Source organism: Hippopotamus amphibius, chromosome 3, assembly GCF_030028045.1.
Source record: "Hippopotamus amphibius kiboko isolate mHipAmp2 chromosome 3, mHipAmp2.hap2, whole genome shotgun sequence".
Taxonomy (NCBI): Eukaryota; Metazoa; Chordata; class Mammalia; order Artiodactyla; family Hippopotamidae; genus Hippopotamus; species Hippopotamus amphibius.
This window is the reverse complement of record NC_080188.1, coordinates 197,711,076-197,730,556: the sequence shown is the minus strand read 5'-3', so window position 1 is coordinate 197,730,556 and position 19,481 is coordinate 197,711,076. Positions and strand designations below refer to the sequence as shown.

The 19,481-nt window shown below is 50.4% G+C and overlaps 1 protein-coding gene across 1 annotated transcript in view; it reads left to right on the top strand.

Moving 5' to 3' along the window:
- The first annotated feature begins 1,835 nt into the window (after positions 1 to 1,835).
- KIF14 (kinesin family member 14) overlaps positions 1,836 to 19,481 on the top strand; it is a 52,693-nt gene continuing 35,047 nt past the window's right edge. Inside the window, exons 1-11 of the mRNA XM_057729854.1 lie at positions 1,836 to 1,955; positions 5,233 to 6,428; positions 8,183 to 8,437; positions 8,949 to 9,036; positions 13,047 to 13,145; positions 14,127 to 14,179; positions 15,332 to 15,362; positions 15,807 to 15,914; positions 16,779 to 16,895; positions 17,131 to 17,246; positions 18,532 to 18,704. Of these exons, the coding sequence (XP_057585837.1) occupies positions 5,344 to 6,428; positions 8,183 to 8,437; positions 8,949 to 9,036; positions 13,047 to 13,145; positions 14,127 to 14,179; positions 15,332 to 15,362; positions 15,807 to 15,914; positions 16,779 to 16,895; positions 17,131 to 17,246; positions 18,532 to 18,704 (2,125 nt within the window). The 5' untranslated portion in view covers positions 1,836 to 1,955; positions 5,233 to 5,343. The remainder of the gene's footprint in view (positions 1,956 to 5,232; positions 6,429 to 8,182; positions 8,438 to 8,948; positions 9,037 to 13,046; positions 13,146 to 14,126; positions 14,180 to 15,331; positions 15,363 to 15,806; positions 15,915 to 16,778; positions 16,896 to 17,130; positions 17,247 to 18,531; positions 18,705 to 19,481) is intronic.

Below are 19,481 nucleotides of genomic sequence, written 5' to 3'. Positions count from 1 at the left end.
TCCCCAGGTGAGGAAGCTGAGGCCCCCAGAAGGGACTTTCCCTGCGGGTCCGCTGTGGGCAGGATCTGAACAGAGAAGCCCCATTTCTGTGGAGTAAACAAAAGACCCAAATCCCTCTCGTGTGACCGGAGCTGGCTCACAAGCGGCCCTTGATTCTGCGGAGTTTTATCCTGTGGCTGGAATTGAATCAGGAGCCTCGTAGAGAGTGAGAAGAAGGGGGGCTTGTGGCCAGTGTCCCATGAAGGTCCCTGGGCCAGGCACTGGGGAGACAGGGTGACACACACGAGCCCCCATCCACCCTGGGCTCACAGTCTGAGGCGGGGTCTGGTCTTCAGGCCAAGCACTGTTTGCTTCTAGGTAATTCGTAATTGTAACTTTAAAGACACATGATTGTTGTAGTACACTTTTCCCTCATTTTTAACCATTTAAAGCATTCTCTCATAGTTGGCCATTGAGAACTTTTCCAGTTTGGGGTCTACAAACTTTCTGGTTTCTACTAAAATATTTTCTAAGGATAAATTTTTGTAGTGCAGTAGCCAAGTCAGAGAATATGAACCTCTTTATGGTTCTTTCCATACGTTACCATATTAGTTTGTAGAGAAGTTTCATATTTACTCAACAAATATTCATTAAGCATCTTTTATGTATCAGGCCTTACACTAAGCAGTAGGGCTACATTATGAATGGGTGTGGTCCCTGCCCTCAAGAAGCTTACCAGGTGCTGTCACTAGAAATGTGTACTTTTAATTCTGATGCAAAATCACTAGCACCAAAATTAAAAAACATTTTTTTTACTTGTACATATATTTTTTTCACAGTTGCATTTAATGGCTGGGTTTACAGTCTATTTTTATCTGAATTATTTTTGTGTGTATGTGAATTCTTTATTGTGTGAAGTCCCTTTGCCCATTTTCACATTTTATTTATTTTCTTATTCTATTTATAAACTTATTTTCCTTACAACATTGAAAAAGAGCTTTACATTTTGTCACATTTAATGTACTTTTCTAGTTAATTATATTTTATTTTCATTATTTTGAACCATACATAAGTTTAAAATTTCTGCTGTCAGTCTTCCTTTGCCATTTTCTTTTGCTTCTAGACGTGATCATTCCCCCATAGACCTGATAAATAATATTCTTTTTTCTGATGGTTGCTCTATAACTTAATTTTAATAGATTTCAGCATGATTTTTAGAGCGAGTTTTAGAATGAGGACTTTACCATCCATTCGATTTCTCTGTGTGGTTGGAGTCCATTTTGGTTTCTCTTTCTACCCGACTGGATACAGTCCCATCATCTGCACCTTTTGCTGTTTGAAAAATACAGCTGCTTTATAATATCTGCCGGACTAGTCCCTCTCACCGATCTGCTTACTTTTCAGCATGCATTTTTATTATTTTTTCACGCTTCAAAATCTTACTGGAGTGTTTATAGAAACTAGGTGATTCTGGTTACACCGCCGCCGGCTGTCTGACCTTGCACAAGTTTAACCCTAAGCCCAGCCCCTCACCTGCAGACGGGGCGTCACTCTGGCGCTTACCTCGTCAGACACCCAGACTACCTGGAAGCACTCCGCGTGAGACAGCGCACTTCCCATCGCCGGGCTCCGCGCGGGAAGTCCTAGGAGAGCGTGGAGGCGTCTGCTCACTCGGGGCAGACAGCCACGCGCGCACAGAGCGGCCCCGGTGCGAGACGGCCGCACCGCGCTCCCCGGGCCGCGGGGCCGGACACGCGCATCGCCGCGCGGCTCCCGCTCCCGGCCCCCTGCGCGCGCAGCCGGAGGGCGGGGCCGTCGCCTAGGAGATGCGAGCTCGGATCCGCGCTGTCGGCGCGCGCTTCCGGGAGGATGTGCGTGCGCGGCGCCCGGCAGCCAATCAGAGGGCGGGGCGCGCATTCAAACCGCGGGCCGGCGGCGGAGGCGTGAGCGGCGCGGGGCGGCCTGAGGCCTGCGAGGTGGGGGCTGCGGCCTGGGGGCGGCGCGTCGGGGCGCTGGGGGGGTGGGGGGCGAGCGGCTCGGAGGTCCGGGTGGGGCGGGGGTCCCGGGGGAGGGACGGGGGGCCTCCCGGGGGGCGGGGAGGGGTCCCGGGGGAGGGGCGGGGGGTTCCCCGAGGGAGGGACGGGGGGATTTCCCAGGGGGCGGGGGTCGCGGGGGAGGGACGGGGCCCCCCGGGGGACCCCCCTCCCCGCCCCCGGAACCTCGGGGAACCCCCCACCCCGGGGAGGGACAGGGGGCTCTCCGGGGGCGGGGAGGGGGTCCCGGGGCAGGGGCAGGGGGTTCCCCGGGGGAGGGGCGGGGGGCTCCACCAGGAGGGCGGCGGCGGGACCGAGCCGCTGACCCCTCCCGGCCGTCCCGGCGCCGGGGAGACCGCCGAGGACGGCCCCGGGGTCTGGGCCCCTCCCCGGTCTCGCAGCGCCCCCCCCCCCAGGAGAAGCGGGCGCCGCCTGGCTCCGCGTCGGTGGCGGCGGGCCCTCCGCGCGCCCGGTCGCGGCTTCGCCCCCGGAGCAGCCCCTGCGTCTCGCCCGGGGGAGACGCGAGGCGCCCAGACCCTTGCGATGCGCGGTTTGGCCGAAGGCTCGCTCAGAGCCCGCCTCTGCCGCCTCGCCCCCGGGGCCGTGCTCTCGGGGGACCGAGGAGCGGGCTCGCCCGGCCCCGCGGGGCCGCGCGCCCCGGGGCACGGATGTCGCGCCTCGCGTGAGAGTCCCCTTGGTGCCTGTGCCGCGTGCCGCAGGGCTTCTGTCTAAAGACACGGTGTATATACCCTCCTTTCAGACGCTTCACGGGTGAAAATGCTGGCTGTGGTCGGAGCCTGCAGCGAGCCCCCGTGGCGACCTCGCAAGCAGGTCTCGCGGGGGAGTGCGAAGCGCGCTGGGCGTCCCCGGACGGGACGGGACGCCGGGTGGGCGGACGGGGCCGGGCAGCGCGCCCTGGCCGGCGGGCGCGGGGCTGCCGCGCGCCTGCAGCAGGAGGACCGTCCGCCCGCGCGGGGGACAGGCGGGACGGCGCGCCGGGTCCCCGGCCGAGGGGACCGCCGGGCGGGGATGCCCTCCTGCTGGCCGCGCTGCGCCTGGGCTCGCTGGCCGGGCGGTTGCTAGGTGAGGAGGAAGCCGCTCTTCCTCTTCGCCCTGGGATGTGAAGAAGCTGCTTCCTGCAGCGTCGGTGGCGACGGCGAGGGATAGAGCATGAGAGCGCCCGTTCAGAACCCCCCCCCCCCATTTTAAATGAGGCTTCCTTTATTTACTCTCGGGATGAAATAGTTTGGTCAGGTGTCCTTTTACAAGTTAGAAGCAGGCCTGCGCACGTGAAGACTTGTTCACAGCAGCGTAACCAGCTGGATGCAGCGCAGCGTGGACTAGAAGCCACGTCTCTTGGCCGTCACTGTTCTCTTTTCTTTTAAACAGAAATGCTGGAAAGATACTGTTGACACGTATTTTCATGCATTCCTGTCTACTTTGTTGTGTAACGGCTGGAGGGCAGGCTGTTTACTTAACTAATCTTGCATAGTTTTTCTCAATACAAGCAATTAATTTACAGTATCATATTTATCGTCCCTGGTACTTATTGAGGAATAACCTGCCCTGCGACACCTCTCACACTCATCTCCCTGAGGCGTTCCTGCATGCGACGTACATGCAGCAGCTGCAGAAATGCTTCATTCCAGTCTTTTTTTTTTTCGCCTTCCCAAGTTCACTCCAGTCTTTAACTTTGGTGCTGCGGCGTCCGTTAGTCCCCCTCCCGACTTCCCAAGCCGGGGGTACTTAAAAAAAATCTTTGCTGACACGTTCTCTTTTCTAACATTTACCATCGTAACCGTTTTCAAGTGTACATCCTTAAGTGTATTCCTGTTGTGCGGTCATCACTGCCATTCATCCCCATAACTCTTGTCATCCTGTGAATCTGAAGCTCTCCTCCGGTTAGACACCAACCCTCTGTTCTCCCCTCCCCCGGCCCCTGGCCACCACCATTATACTTTCTGTCTTTATGATGTTAACTACTGTAAGTACTTGATGTAAGTGGTGTCATATATTATTTGCCTTTTTGTGACTGGCTTATTTCACTTAGCGTGATGTCCTCAAGGTTCATCCATACTGTAGCACACTGAAGAATTTCTTTCCTCCTAAAAGATGAATAATATTCCATTGTATGAATATACCACCGTTTGGTTCACTGGTCAGTGGACACGCAGGCTGCTTCCCCGTTTTAGCTATTGTGGATGCTGCTGTGAACATGGTATGCACATATCTCTCTGAGACTGTGCTTTCAATTCTTTTGGTTATATGCCCAGAAGTAGAATTGCTGGGTCATATGGTAATTTTAGTTTTTTGAGGACTGTCTGTACTGTTTTCCGCAGTGGCTGCACTATATTGCATCAACAGTGTACAGGGGTACTGGTTTCTTCACATCCTTGCCAAACACTTGTTTTCTGTGGGTTTTTTTTTTTTTTTTTGGATAGTAGCCATCCTAAAGGGCGTGATGTGGTATCTCATTATAGTTTTTTTTTTTTTTCTACTTTATTTATTATTTTTTTGGGGGGGTACACCAAGTTCAGTCATCTGCTTTTATACACATATCCCCATACTCATTATAGTTTTGATTTGCTTTTCACTAATGATTAATGATGTTGAGCATCTTTTTTTTTTTTTTAAATATTCACTTGGCAGTGCCAGGTCTTAGTTGCAGCACTTGGGATCTTCGTTGCCACGTGTGGGATCTTTGTTGTGGCATGCGGGATCTAATTCCCCGACCAGGGATTGAACCCGGGCCCCCTGCATTGGGAGCGTGGAGTCTTAACCACTGGACCCCCAGGGAAGTCCCTTGTGCATCTTTTTATGTGCTTGTTGGCCATTCTTATATCTTCTCTAACATGTGCTTTTTACATCTTTTAAGTCCCCTGGTACAATTGGCCTGATATAAGGGTTATGTGTGCATCTCTTCTAGACTAAGGAAATGAAAATAGGGGTCCTGTCTTTGGAATCCATCGTATCCATCAGAGGGCCTGGCCCCTCATGGGAGCTCAGTACATATTTGTTGAGCAACGACTGTAAGCTCTTTGAGGTCAGAGATTTGTGTGAAGCTCCTTGGGAACAGTGTCAGAGCTGGAGATCTTGACCTACTCTACTGTACTCCTCTGAGAAGTTACTTTCGCCACAGAAGGTTCTCATGTTTTTAAAGCCTCTTTGTAGTCTGTGCCATCTACATTTTATTTATTTATTATTTATTTTACTTTAGCAGATAATTTTGGAAACTGATGCATAAGAAATGGCCGGAAGTCAAATGAACGTCCAAAGAAGAGGTTAAATTTTCCTCAGCAATATCCTTTTTTAAAAATAGCTCGCTGCCACAATGTCCGTTGACGCCGCACGTGGTGGAAATGGCAGCGGTATCCTTGGTGTCCCTGCTTCCCCGGAGAGTTCATCGCTGCGTGTCCTCCCCTCCGGGAGCCGGCCGAAGCTGCACTCCAAGTCGGATGTGTTGGGATGTGAACGCGATGATCTGCTATTGAGATCCGCAAGCAAAATCAGAGACATAAACAGCACTTACGTTATTTCTGCCTGTAAAAAACCGGAGGATACACCCCTTCTCCCTAACCCTGTGGGTCGATTGACTCTTCAGAGAAGAGCGACACGGAGCAAAGACTCCTCTTTGCTTGGTCGTGAGTTGGGAGACACGACCTTGAAAACAGCAGAAGCCCGACTTGTGCTGCAGCGTCGGGTGAAGACAGATTCTGCGGAAAAGTGGAGAACAACGCAGAATGTGGCAGGCAAGGCAGAAAATCATTGTGCTTCTCCAGAAACTAGTATAAATGTAAAAACTGCAAATAGCGTTAAAAACGTTCTTGCTGCGCCTTCTGTATCATTAGCTGCAGATCCAAAAGACCTTGAAATGAAGGCTGGTGGAAAATGCAAAGAAACGCTTTCTGCCCTCAGAGGGGCAGATGGAAATGTTACCCTTAAGTCCCTAAGCAATAGAGCACCCACTGGCTCCCAGAGTCAGACTGAAGCTGTTAGGTCAGGACGCCTGACAGCAAAACCTGTTCAGAGCAAGTCAGACATCAAAGTGTCAGGAGCAGGGAACTTATATCACAGGAGTGCTGGGACGGATGCTGCGAAACTTTCACGTAAACTTGAAAGCTTAGAGAAAAGAACCCCTTCTAGGGTTCCTGCAGAGCACAGGTGGACACCAAAGCGAGGCCTTCCTCAGCTCAAGAGCCCTGCTCTGCCGGGTCTGAAAAGCAACGTGCCTGCCCTTCAAGCTCAGCAAATGCCAAAAAGTTCTCTTCTTGCAAATAAGAGGGAAAGGTCACGAGAAAATACATTCCTTCTTGAAGAAGAAACTGCACTTCAGAAAACCTCTACAGAAAGAGACCCCCTAAAAGTGGAGAACAGTCAAGTGACCGTGGCGGTCAGAGTCCGGCCTTTCAGCACACGGTACGTTCCCCCGTCTGTAAGGCCAGGCTGGGGGCTGGAGCGCGGCCAGTCCCTCTCTGCCTTTGGGAAGGCAGCGTGTTCACACCTCTTCAAACTGGCTGGTGGTGCTTTTATAGACAGAACTTCTCGGTCCGGTTGTAGTATGTGGATTGTTTTTGATGATTGGCTATAAAATTTCAAAATCAAAACCACCATATTTTGCAAATGTAAGTTTCTCTAGATTTACTGCTTTTTAAAAGTCTAAATGACGTCAGTCTCCTACACAGTTTGCTTTCAAATCTGTAATGTATGGTGGGATCTTCTGCCTTTCCCTTAAAAAGAGCCACAACAGGTCACTCGTCCATTCCCCAAAGAGGTCCTTCCAAAACCCTTTCCAGAGTGGCGGTCACCCCCTCATCATCTCTGCTGTGTGGTGGTTATACATACACTAACTCATGAGGTTTGATTTTGACGGCAAAAAAAATCTCTTCCCAAAAGTTCCTGTGGGTGAGACAGTCACAGTTTGCGGGTCAGGCTGAAAACGACAGACTTGCCCAGTGTGACTGAGGCATCTGATTACCTTTTTTAAAAAAAAATTTATTTATTTGGCTAAACTAGATCTTAATTGCTGCATGCAGGATCTTTAGTTGCGGCATGCAGGCTCTCAGTTGCAGCATGTGGGATCTAGTTCCCTGACTAGGGTCGAACCTGGGCCCCCTACATTGGAGTGTGGAGTCTTAACCACTGGACCACCAGGGAAGTCCTGATTATCTTTAAATACTTGGAGGGACAACTGAAGACTTTGCACGAGTCAGTAGTTTTTAACTCTGTTGTGGATCTAAGTGAATGAGAGGAGGGTATGGGTGACCCCTGCAGTGCAGAGGGACCTCTGGTTTGAACCTAAACGGCTGGCAGTTAAGGCAAGTTCCACAGCGCTGTGAGCCTTTTAGTGAAAATGTGGGGTCAGTGACGACGGGAGAGAACAAGTACTGAAGACCCTCAAGGCTGTGCTGGGAAGAGGGGCAGAACAGACAAGCCCAGGACGGGTGTCGGCCTGGAGAGGACCTGCGAGGCCCGAGTGCTGATTCCAGACTCACTGGACAAGCCTGTAGCAGGGCTGTGGTGGAGGGTGAGGAAGGTGGTTTCCACAGTAAATTCTCATCTAAAGCAGAGATGGGGGCAGAAAGAGAGCTCTAGAGTCAAAGACTGATCATGTTTTTCTGCAGATATAGAGCAAGAAAGATTTCCTCCTGAGTCTTAGGTGGAAGAAGGATGGACGTGAAGACATAATTTAGAGGAGGAGGAGCCTTTGGACTCACTGAAATGCAACTAGTAGCCCAAAGACACTTGTGGTTCAGACTCGGATCTGAGTTCGTTGAAACTGTGTTTGTGTTTCTTGCCAGCTTGATATAGATTTGTATAATATATTCAAACAAGTTTCCAGGTTTGAACTGCAGAGACAGATAGTTTACAGTAGGCAGGATGAGAAAAGGGAGAGCTTAAGAGAACAAGGAAAAAGATGGAAAATCCTGTAAAAGTAGGGGCGATTTCCAGATGAGGAACCTGGAACTCATTCTCCCTGTGAGCGGCGGCCCGGGAGCTGCAGGAAATGCACCGTTGCAATGCGTGCGGCTTTGCATCTTCCACGGGAAACTAGAGTCATCTCGCCCTGGGGGATTGTTGTGCTTAACTAGTTTGGGGTCCTTATTATATTGTGTGGGAATAATTCAGAATTATTACAGTAACGATGTCTGTTCCTGCGCTTCTTTTTAAAGAGAGACGCGTGAAGAGGCATCGCAGGTCGTCTTCCTGAACGGGGAAGGAGTAGCTGTGGAGCAGCCCGGCCTGAGACAGGTGTTCAGCTTTGCTTACGACCTTTCCTTCTGGTCCGTTGATGCGCGTCACCCCCACTTCGCCAGCCAGGCGGCCGTGTACCAGGCGCTGGCAGCCCCGCTGCTGGAACAGGCCTTCCAGGGCTTCAACACCTGTCTCTTCGCGTATGGTCAGACTGGCTCTGGAAAGTCCTACACGTAAGTTGTATCCTAAATCCGATTATCCAGAAATGTTTGCGTTTTTTGTGAGAAGCGGCATGGTTTGATAGAAAGAATACCGTTTTGACCTCGCACAGCTCTGAGCTCAAGTCTCACCCAGTTTACGTGCTCAGTCGGCAAGCATGGGCAAGTCACTCGGCCTCTGGGCTTCTGTTTAGGCACGCGATACTGTTTACCTTGTAAGTATCGCTGGTCCCATTTTACTGTAAACTCTATTTCTTGTGTAAACCGAAGCCCGGACAGGTTATTTTGGAAGTATTGTTGTGAGGTATGGTAATAATCCCTGTCCTAGAAGGAAATACTCAAATTTCCTAGTAGCTAACATTTATTGAGTTCTTACTGTATTCCAGGCCCTGTGCTGTATGCTCTGAATTACATAGTTCTTATTTATTCCCATTTTACAGACGAGGAAATTGAGGTTTGCTTTCTCTCCAAAGAACTTAAAAACCTAATTAGTTTTACTTCCCCCCATTCATAATGTATTTTCCAGGATGATGGGCTTTAGTGAAGAACCAGGAATAATTCCAAGATTTTGTGAAGGTCTTTTTGCTGAAATAGCCAAAAAACAAACCCAAGAGGTATGTTCTCATAGTATCTGTAAGCCTTCTTATTAGACTAGAAAATGGTCACATCAAGTTAAAATCAGCATCGTGGCCAGTAAAGAACTACTCAGTAGAGGACGTAGTTTCCGGTCACGCTCCTTTGGGACAGTGGTGTGGGGGAGGGGTCCAGGCTCAGAGGTGGCTCTTCCTGGTGGACAGCGATGGAGGGTCCTCTCGGCGGTCCTCGACGTCCTCCGCGGACGTGTGGGGCTTGTGGCGCAGTGGTGTTGCCCCATCGTGCACGTTGGCAGTGGGGTAGGGGCACAGAACTTCCTAAGGATGGCAGGCGTCAGCGCTAGGAAAGCAACGTCCGGGGAGAGAGGAGCGACCTGCAGGTTCAGCTCAGAGTGGAGGTCCGGGCTGCGCTCCTGCCCCGAGCTGCCCCAGGGCTGGGTGCCCACGCCCTCTCGCCTAGCCCTTCGTTCGGTCAGCGGTCTGCTGTTCGCCGGGCAGCCTGCCAGGCCATTTGTCCCCAGCCTTGCTGATGGCAGGAGCCCCCAGGAATGTGTGTGTGTGTGTGTGTGTGTCTCTATACTTGCTGAAAAGCTTCTGGAGATTCTGATTCAGTTGGTTTGGAGGGTAGCCTGGGGGTTTATAATTTTCATACTTTTCCTCTGGTGATTCTCATGATAAGGGAAATCTTGCTGTATGTGGGAGCGCGGAGTTGAAAGACCTGGTCCCTGTCAGGAAGAGAGTGTGATGGAGAAACGGGCCAGCACACAGCCGAGTACAGTCAGTGAGATGCTAAGTGAAGAAAAGTAAATTCTAGGTTAGGGTGAGAGCGGCTGCTGTGGGAACGTGTGATTGTGGGGATAGGGTCCTTAGAGGAGGGACTGCTGAGCTTGCTCTTGAAGGAAACATCACAGTTAGTAGCTTGGTGGAGGGGAGCAGCACATGCTGCGATTTGAGAACCAGGAAGTGGGGTCCTTTGGGAATCTGTCTATAAATTGCTCTGCTTTGAGCGTGGGATTTTTTTTTTTTAAATATATTCATTGGCTGCGTTGGGTCTTCGTTGCTGTGCGTGGGCTTTCTCTAGTTGTGGTGAGCAGGGGTTACCCTTCATTGTGGTGTGTGGGCTTCTCACTGCGGTGGCTTCTTGTTGTGGCTCGTGGGCTCTGGAGCACAGGCTCCGTAGTTGTGGCGCACGGGCTTAGTTGCTCCACGGCGTGTGGGGTCTTCCCAGACCAGGGATCGAACCCGTGTCCCCTGCATTGGCAGGCAGATTCTTAACCACTGTGCCACCAGGGAAGTCCCTGAGAGTGGGATTTGAGGGTGAGGATAAGAAGTGATGAACTAGACGCGGGGCTCTGTGAGCCACGCTGTCAGGGGCCCGGGAGGCTGTGGGCTGCGGCACAGGGAAGGCCTGGGTGCTGCTTGCCGCCGGACAGCAGCGGCAGTGCTGGCTGCGGTGCGGGGAGTGCGGCGAGGGGAGAAGGCTGGGTGTGGGGAGACCCTGCTTGGAGCTCGTGAGCCCTGGAGGGAAGGCTGGTTGAGGATGTGACCCAGGTGGTGACCATGGGGCCGAACAGGGCCACACAGCAGGGTCTCAGGGGGAGTCAGTGTTTGTGGTTGGGGATCCGGAGTGGACGTGGGTGGCGTTCGCTGAGAGCAGGGAGGAGGAGCAGGACCAGATGGCAGGTCCTGTCTCTCTGCGAACACCTTGCCTGACCTCTGCCTCCCCTCCCGGCAGCCTCTTGCCCCAAGCGATGACGTGGGGAATTGGAGCAGGTCTGGAGGCTGCGGATGAAACCTGTCGCAAGTCCCAGTGTGGTGGGAGCAGGGGAGGGAGGGGGCGTGGCCCGTGGGCGGGAGCCTCTGTCTGGCGTCTGTTCAGTTTGAAGGCGATGGAAGCCGGAGATGAGAGCCGGTGAAGGAGGTGGGGGTCTCTGGCGTGGTCACCGACCTGGGGTGCTCCGAGTGCAGGGAACGACTTTGTCCATGAGCGGAGCACAGTGGAACGGTTAAGAGCGTGGACTTCAGCGGTGGCCGGAGTTTGAATCCACGTTCCGCTGTTTTGCTGGAAGTGTGACCCCGAGCAGGGTCCTTAGCTTCTCGGAGTGCTTCAGCACAGGGAGGGCACGAGGAGGTGATGCCTCCCTCCAGGCCTGTCGTGAGGGCTAAGCGGGTTCACCTGCACGAGAGGTTTGGAACAGTGCCCGGCCCGTCGGGCGCCCAGTGAGGTGCCTGTGGTTGTGTCACTTTGGGGTCATGCAGGGGGGTAGAGGGTAGCAGCGTGTGTGGGGTGATAGAGGGGGTGTAGCCGCAGGTGCCCGGTGCCTCGAGGGAGGAGACAGAGTGTGTTCCTCTGCGACGTGGCCGCAGCACCTTTCGCAGCCCCCCTCCCACGAGAAGGAGGAGCAGCTCAGCCCTGCTGAGGCTGGTGATGGCTCTGCCGCAATCAGGAAGAAAAGCTCTGATCTAAGAGGCTGACTTAGCAGATCAGGTGTCAGCACACAGGGTCCAGCCGCTCTGTCTCTCACGCTGCATCCTCTTCTCTGCCGTCCCCAGCCTCTCTGGCGTGCAAGCCTCCCCTTCTGGTTAGTCGCTTCATTTATGCTCATGGCCTCTCGTTTGGTTCTGAATTTTCTATTGCCTTGGCTTATCTGTTGGAAGGTATGTTGTGTTTCCCTGAGATGGAAACTCATGGGCGAGAACCTTGCCGTGTACATCTGTATATCCTTCCAATATAGTCCCAAGCACGTGCGTAATAAGTAGGTGAGTTGAGTTAGGTGAATTACCTGGATGTTAATAAGAAATGCAAGGACTTTAGTTGTTGAAATTAGAAAATTTTCTATATTGAGATAAAATTCACATAACATGAAATTGACATTTTTAGAATATAAAATTCAGCGGCATTTAGTATAATACATTCATATGTTGTGCAACCACCACATCTGTCTGGGTCTAAAAAAATTTTCATCACCCTGGCAGGAGACCCTGCGCCATTAAGTAGTTACAACCCATTCCCCTCCCCTCAGCCCCTACTTCCTGCCTCTGTGGCTTTGCCTGCTCTAGACGTTTCCTGTGAACGGGCGACCACGCAGCACGGCGGTCGTCCGTGTTATAGCGTGGTCGACCCTTCATTCCTTCTTACGGCTGAGTGGTATTCCATCCTGTGTATGTACCACATCTTCATCCACTCGTCAGTTGACGGACACTTAGGCTGTTTCCATCTTTTGGCTGTTGTAAATAGTGCTGCTGTGAACACTGGTGTACAGTTTTTACTTGAGTCATTTTTTATTTGAATTTATTTGTAATTCTTTGGGTAGATGGGCTGAAATTGCTGGGTTATACAGTAATTCTATGCTTAACCTTTTTTTTAAAAAAGTTTTTATCATTTGGCTGTGTTAGGTCTTGGTTGCGGCACACGGGATCTTCATTGCGACGTGTGGGATCTTTCCTTGTGGTGCGCAGGCTTCTCTAGGTGTGGCGCTTGGGCTCTAGGGCACCGGCTCAGTAGTTGTGGCGTGCGGGATCTTAGTTCCCTGACCAGGGATGGAACCCACATCCCCTGCATTGGGAGGCTGAATCTTAACCACTGGACCACCGGGGACGTCCCTGTGCTTAACCTTTGGAGGAAATGCCAGCTGTTTTCCGTGGCATTTGGACCATTTCACACCCCCACCAGCGGCACGGGAGGGTTCCGATTGCTCCACACCCTCCTCAGCATCTGCCGTTTGCCGTCTCCTTGGTGACGGCCATCCTAGTGGGCGTGAAGGGCCTTCTCGCTGTGGCTTTGAGCTGCGCTTCCCTGCTGACTCATGATGTTGGGCATCTTTTCACGTGCTTGTGGACCCTTTGTGTGTCTTCTTTGGAGAAAGGTCTGTTCAGCCCATTGCCCGTTTTTTAACTGGTTGTTTGTCTTTCTGTCATGAATTGTAGGAGTTCTTTATATATGCTGGATACTAGACCCTTATCAGATATGATTTGTCAAAAATGCAGGGACCTTTCAAATAAAGTGTATGCTGTGTTTCTGTTCCTGCTAGGTCAGCTATCACCTTGAAATGAGCTTCTTTGAAGTATATAATGAAAAAATTCACGACCTTCTGGTTTGTAAAGCTGAAAATGAGCAGAGAAAGCAAACAGTAAGATTTAAAACTTATTGTTTCTAATTTCTGTTTTTATTGGTGTGTATTATTATATTAGTTCCCAAGATGACATGTGGTTTAATTACTGAAATGCTATTAAATGACAGTGTCACTACGTTGTTATTTACTAGATAAGCTGAGTAGTATTGTTAGTGGACATTAAACTAGTTAGTAACTGTAACCTCATTTCACTTAAGCAAGGATTGTGTAAAAGCTAAAGAGAAAACGTTCCAAGATTTAATTGGACCACTTATGTCAAATACCAAATTCCTAAAAGTCTGCAAAGCCAAAAAAGAATGAAGCTTTGAAAAACTGTATTGTTATTGTGGGATGTGTATTTCCCTGGATTATTTAGCAAATTGATATCTTACAGTTAGTATTTTCTGTGAAATAGAACGTTTCACAAAGGCATAACTTTTTAAAAAACTGCTATTAGAATTAAACATTTTTAATTTTGAAAAGGACTGTGGGGAGCGAGAAGCAAAACTCTGAAGTGGTCGCTTGCTCTGCTCGATGTCATGCAGTTTGCTTTTGGCAATAGCAAGAGACTCAGACAAAACTTGGCATTTCCTTCTGTGACTGACGTGTCTTAAAATTTCTGTTAACAAAGTTTAAAATGTATAATGTAAAACTGAAAAAAGTGTTACCTGTCTGCAGTGTATTGCAAGTATCTCAGGAAGCTATTTAAAAGCATGTAAATCATAGCAATCTCAGGACTGAAGAATAAAACACTAGGAAGATGTTTGATGTTATGGTATATTGTCGGCTATTGTGCAGCTGTGAACAGTGTGTGGTCTTGAGGCAGTTTCCTAGTGCCTTACAAACGCGTTTCTGTGCGGACCTTTATATTTATTTCTGGGTAAAGTGGAGACACATCTCTTTACTGTAGACTCAAAATGGAGAAAAAAAATCATTTGAAATTCTTTCTATAAGACGTACCTGTCTTGCTGTTAATGCTGCTTCGTGTCTGCCCCACAGCTGAGAGTGCGGGAGCACCCGGCCTCCGGCCCCTACGTCGAGGGCCTGTCCACGTGAGTGCGCGGCCGGGGCGCGGGTGCTGTGCTCCCAGCGGCCTCCCCAGCCTCGAGTCGCTGATCACTGCTTAGCCGTCTGCCCTCAGTATTATCCAGCTGAACGTTCCTCCTCTCTCCAGACACAGTGTTAGCGGCTCGCTGTGCCTGTTTCTGTCTCTCAGCAGCCGTGCAGGGCCTCGCGTGGGGCGCCAGTCATGCTGAGCGTGAAGCGCTGGGCCTTTCTGCCTTTCCCCTGCTCACCTCTAAGTGAGGCCTTCCCTCTCGGGCCGCTTTTTCTATCTATTCCTTTAAGCTTGGTGGGGAGAAGGTGCTGAGCTCAATGTTTAGATTTAGAAATAGGCTGAGGGTCATTTATTTGGCTTTCAACTCCAAATGCTTTCTTAAAGGAAGAGAAAAGTGGCCAGAAAAAATTCAGCTCCATTTAGTAAATCTGGGATTGTGCTGAGGCCCTGCACACCTGCAGACCCACACCCGCATGTCCCTGTACGTGCACCTGTACATATGCCTCTGCCTAACCCACCCATATGTACGCATACCTACGCCTATACGTGTGGGTTAAAGTTTGTCTTTTGGTCTCATGATTTAGACTTGGAAATTACCGTGTTAAGATGCTAAGGGGCTTCATTATATTAAGAAAAATCATACTTTTTAAAATTTTAAATCATTTTATTTCCTACCTTTTAGAATGGAGAAAGTGAAAGATTCTGTAAGAATCAGTATAATAATACCTATGAATTATTCCATTGTGGTATTCATGGAGTAATCATATAATTGAAAGGTGGTTGATTTTTTAAAATTAATTAATTAATTTTTTATTGGCTGCATTGGGTCTTTGCTGCGAGCGGGCTTTCTCTAGTTGTGGCAAGTGGGGGCTCCTCTTCGTTGCAGTGCGCGGGCTTCTCATTGCAGCAGCTTCTCTCGTTGTGGAGCACGGGCTCTAGGCGCGTGGCTTCAGTCGCTGTGGCTCGTGGGCTTAGTTGCTCTGTGGCATGTGGATCTTCCCAGACCAGGGGTCGAACCTGTGTCCCCTGCATTGCCAGGCGATTCTTAGCCATTGTGCTACCAGGGAAGTCCCTCGTTGATGTTTTATAAGAACAAGAGTGTGGTCATCCGTGAAACTGATCTGGTCTTTTTGCTTTTTTAAAATAGGAATGTTGTCAGTTCTCACTCTGATATCCAGGTAAGGTTGGTTGTATTTTGTCTTCTCCCCACTAGGTAGAAAGATCAGTCATAAATATTTGTAAGAACATTTCCCGTTACTTGCTGTTTGTATAAATAGAAGGTTAATATTGTTAATTTAAAACGAACTGATTTTTGTCTGTGTAAACTTTAAGCAGAAGAATTACTTTTCTAAACTAAAAATTTAAATTGATCATCATGTCAGAGTTATAGAAATAGCCTTTTAAAGGTATTAGTTATTTCCTGATTCAGATTTCTGTGACAGGAGAAAAAAAAAATAGGCAGTGGGAATACAGATTATTAAGTAAGCATGTGTTAGTAACTTTGTTTTATAAGCTGATTATAAGCGTGTGTGCGTGCGTGCTCACTTTACTTGGTTGGTCTTTACTTTGCTCCAGTGAGTCCCCGTCTGCAGACCTGACCTCCCTCTCTCCTTTCGCACTAGATTTGGCTGGAACTGGGAAATAAGAGGAAGGCGACCGCGGCCACCGGCATGAACGATAAAAGCTCCCGCTCTCACTCCGTGTTCTCCCTGGTGATGACCCAGGCCAAGGTACTGTGTTGTGGATGAGTTTCTTAGGTAGTCACTGTATTCACGTTTCATGTTTTCCTTATTTTCTTCTTTAAATCAAAGGTAAAGAGTCCAATCATATAAACATATAACATAACTCGGTTTTGGGACACACACACGATGACCCTGAGTGACTTCTGGTGTATACGGGAGTATGTTTTTCTCACTGTTTTAAAAATCAATAACGTGCGATTATTAACTTATCATGATATTGATACCGTCATATCAATGTGTGATAATATATTGTCAGTAATACATGATAATTGTACAGTATCTGAAAAAACATATCAGAAAGTAGAAGATTTTAAATAATTCGGCCATAGGTTCCACTGCTCAAATAAAACCCCTCTAAACATTTTGGTATATAATCTTTCAGTTGTTTCACAATCACACTTAAACAAATTTACAAAGTCTGCAACAATTTTATGCTATTAAAATTATTTGCGAAATGTTGTTATTCATAGCGACGTAATATTGCTTTGACTATTACAATTCCTCAAATTTTTCTCTGCTGTTGGTCATTTATGTTGCATTTAAATACTTTGCTACTTCCGTGCTGGGACCAACAGCACTTTGTACGTTAAGCCTCTCCTCTATTTATAGTTGTTTCCTTAATATAATTGAGTAGCTATGGGTTTTTTTGCCCTTGAAAGTCATTTCTTTTATTCGACATAGTCTAATCACTGCTCAGTGCATCCTTATAAGTTGTCACAGATTCAAGAAGGGATATTTTCAGATGTAGGTGGCTGGTTTGTGCTCTTGTGTACCTTTCTGTTTTGCAGACGTAGGTTGATGGCACGTATAGCAGGACTTACGAGGTGTTCTTTTAACGTCCTTTCGCCTCAGACAGAGCGTGTGGAGGGGGAGGAGCTGGAGCACAGAGTTCGGAGCTGCGTGAACCTGGTGGACCTGGCGGGCAGCGAGCGCTGCGCCGGCAGCCAGCCCGGCGGGGCGCGGCTGCAGGTGAGGGGGCGCCCTCCCGCGGGAGCCGGGCCCGCCGCGGGCTGAGACAGGGGCCCGCGGGTCTCGGTGTGGTTGCTTTTCAGAGACCGTTAGTGAATTTTGAGTCCGAGGAAGGTTGGCGGCGTACGGCAGAAAGTGTCTCCTCAGTAGTCGTGTGAGGGAAGGAGCACACCGTGCGTGATAGGTTTATTGCCGAGCGCTGCCTCTCGGCTGACGCGTCTGCTCTTGTCCCCAGGAAGGCGTGAGTATCAACAAGTCCCTGCTGACCCTGGGGAAGGTGATATCTGCGCTGTCCGCGCAGGCCAGCGGGAGGAGAGCCTTCGTCCCTTACCGCGAGTCTGTCCTCACGTGGCAAGTAGCTCTTGGAGGATAAAGCACTGTCTGAAGCACAGTGGGGGGTGTGGGGGGGGGGGCGGGGACCGCCCTCGGGTGCCTCCGGGCCGGAGCCCTGGCGAGCGGGGCGCGCCCCAGAGCCAGGCTGCGCGGCCGTGCCCTCAGCCGTGCTTCCCGCAGGCGGTGTGGCTCGGGCACAGCGCCCAGTGCTCCTGCGGCCCGCGTCCTCATCTGTCAGACGGGCTGTGGCAGCCCCGGGCTTTCAGGGTGTGCTGAGGGTTGAACGATGAACGTAAAGCTCTTAACCCGTGTGTGCGCTGTGTCCGCATCAGCCACTCTCACTATGCTCGCTGGTGTCCGTGTCTGTTGTGTGAGCGTGTGTGGCGTCCGCAGGCACACTGCTGTGGTGTGAAGGGACGCTTAGCACACGCTGGCTGGCGTGTGAGTGTTCAAAAAGCGTTTTCATTCATGCATGTGTATTTAACTTCAGGTATATTACATTCAGATTCTACCTGTACATATTTAATACCCAATTCTGATAAGACTGTCTCGCTCGTTGACAGTGTGCATCTTTATATTTGACTTATTGTAATGTAATTGCCACCTCAGAGCCTGTAAGAGGAAGATCTCATTTTTTTAATGCCTTTTGAAAATGTAGAATAACTTAAAAGTTAAGAAGAACTCATTTTGCATTCACGAAGATAGGCTTTTCGTCTCACACTCTTTTTCCCTCTAAAATAAAGCTTTGCCTATAGTAGAAAAGAAAACTTTTGTTTATGTGTTCACTCCTCATTTTCTGCACTTCGGAGCAGCTGCTCTGAATGACCCTGGTGGCGCTGGGAATACAAAGATGCCCGGACACACAGCCCCTTTGCTGAAGTAGCTCACAGTCTAGGATGGGGAGAGGAATTTCACGACATATTGGACCGTTAACCACATTCTAAAATATTGGCACAGACGGTCACTTCACAGAACAATATGGAAAGTATGAGACGAGGGCCTTCCCTGACTGCCCAGCGGTTAGGGCTCCACGATGTCACTGCCGAGGCCCAGGTTCAGTCCCGGGTCAGGGAACTAAAATCCCACAAGCCTTGCCGTACGGCCCAAAAAAAAAAAAAGTGTGAGATGAAATAAAGTGCTCAGAGATCTAAACGTAGCTGCAAATACCAAAACCTTCTCAATGGTGTTTGGTGAGGCGCGTGGTGCTGTCACACGTCCCGTCGCTTCACTGTGTCCTCTCTGGGTGTCGTCGCCGTGAGGCCGTTGCAGGAGCAAGGTCTGATCGTGACTGTTTTCCTTGAAGGCTGCTAAAGGAGAGCCTGAGCGGGAATTCCAAAACGGCGATGGTCGCCACGGTGAGCCCGGCGTCCAGCAGCGTGGAGGAGACGCTGAGCACGCTGAGGTACGCCGCCCAGGCCCGCACCATTGTCACCGCCGCCAGGGTCAACGAGGACGTGAGCGCCAGGCTCATCCGAGGTCAGCAGCTTCCTGCAGACTTAGACATTGTCTTGCGAGAGTTTCGTCTCGAATATTCACGTCCGTTGTGAAAGCATGTGGTGTGAGAAAGTTAAGGATTCTCCTCGTGTCTGTGTAGTAGCTCCGAGTCGTCATCCTGCGCAGATGGGGGAGGTGGGCGGAAGGAAAGAGGATAATGTGGGGACAGTCAGAGAAGCTGGCATGTGGGGAGGGTGGGAGGAACGGCCAGCGCAGGAAGCCACCTGTGCACTGAGCCACGCGCCTGTGCAGCCGGGGACAGTCGTGTCCTTTACACTTCTTCCTGTGGCCTTTCCGCCCTCACTCTGTCCCTCGGCTCTGCTGCCGCTCAGTTGGTGGACCCAGAGCCTGTGGGATCCTGAGTTTCTAGCAGGGGCCTTCCTTCGTCTGTGCCGAGCCCTCCTTTCTCTTGCTCACCCGCTTGGTCGCCTCGCTGCCTGCAGGGACCTTGCAGGAGGCGAGTAGATCCCGCAGAGGTGAGGGCCAGAAAGGGTGGGCTTGCTGTCTCGTGCTCCATCTTCTTCCATTTGGATCCCTTCTCTTTTACAAGTGGGACCATTTCCATTAAAAATAGGTATTCTGCATCCCAGCTTGGAAAACCTGTGATCCGTATGCATCACGCCTCCAGGAGTAAGGTTGGCCTGGGGCGGCGCTGGTTCACGGCTGTCGTCCCAGGTGGTGAATGCGCCCCGGTCCTTCTTGTCAGTGCCCCACTTTGGCCATCCTGCTTATGAGGGAGGGACCGTTATGAATAGGGGA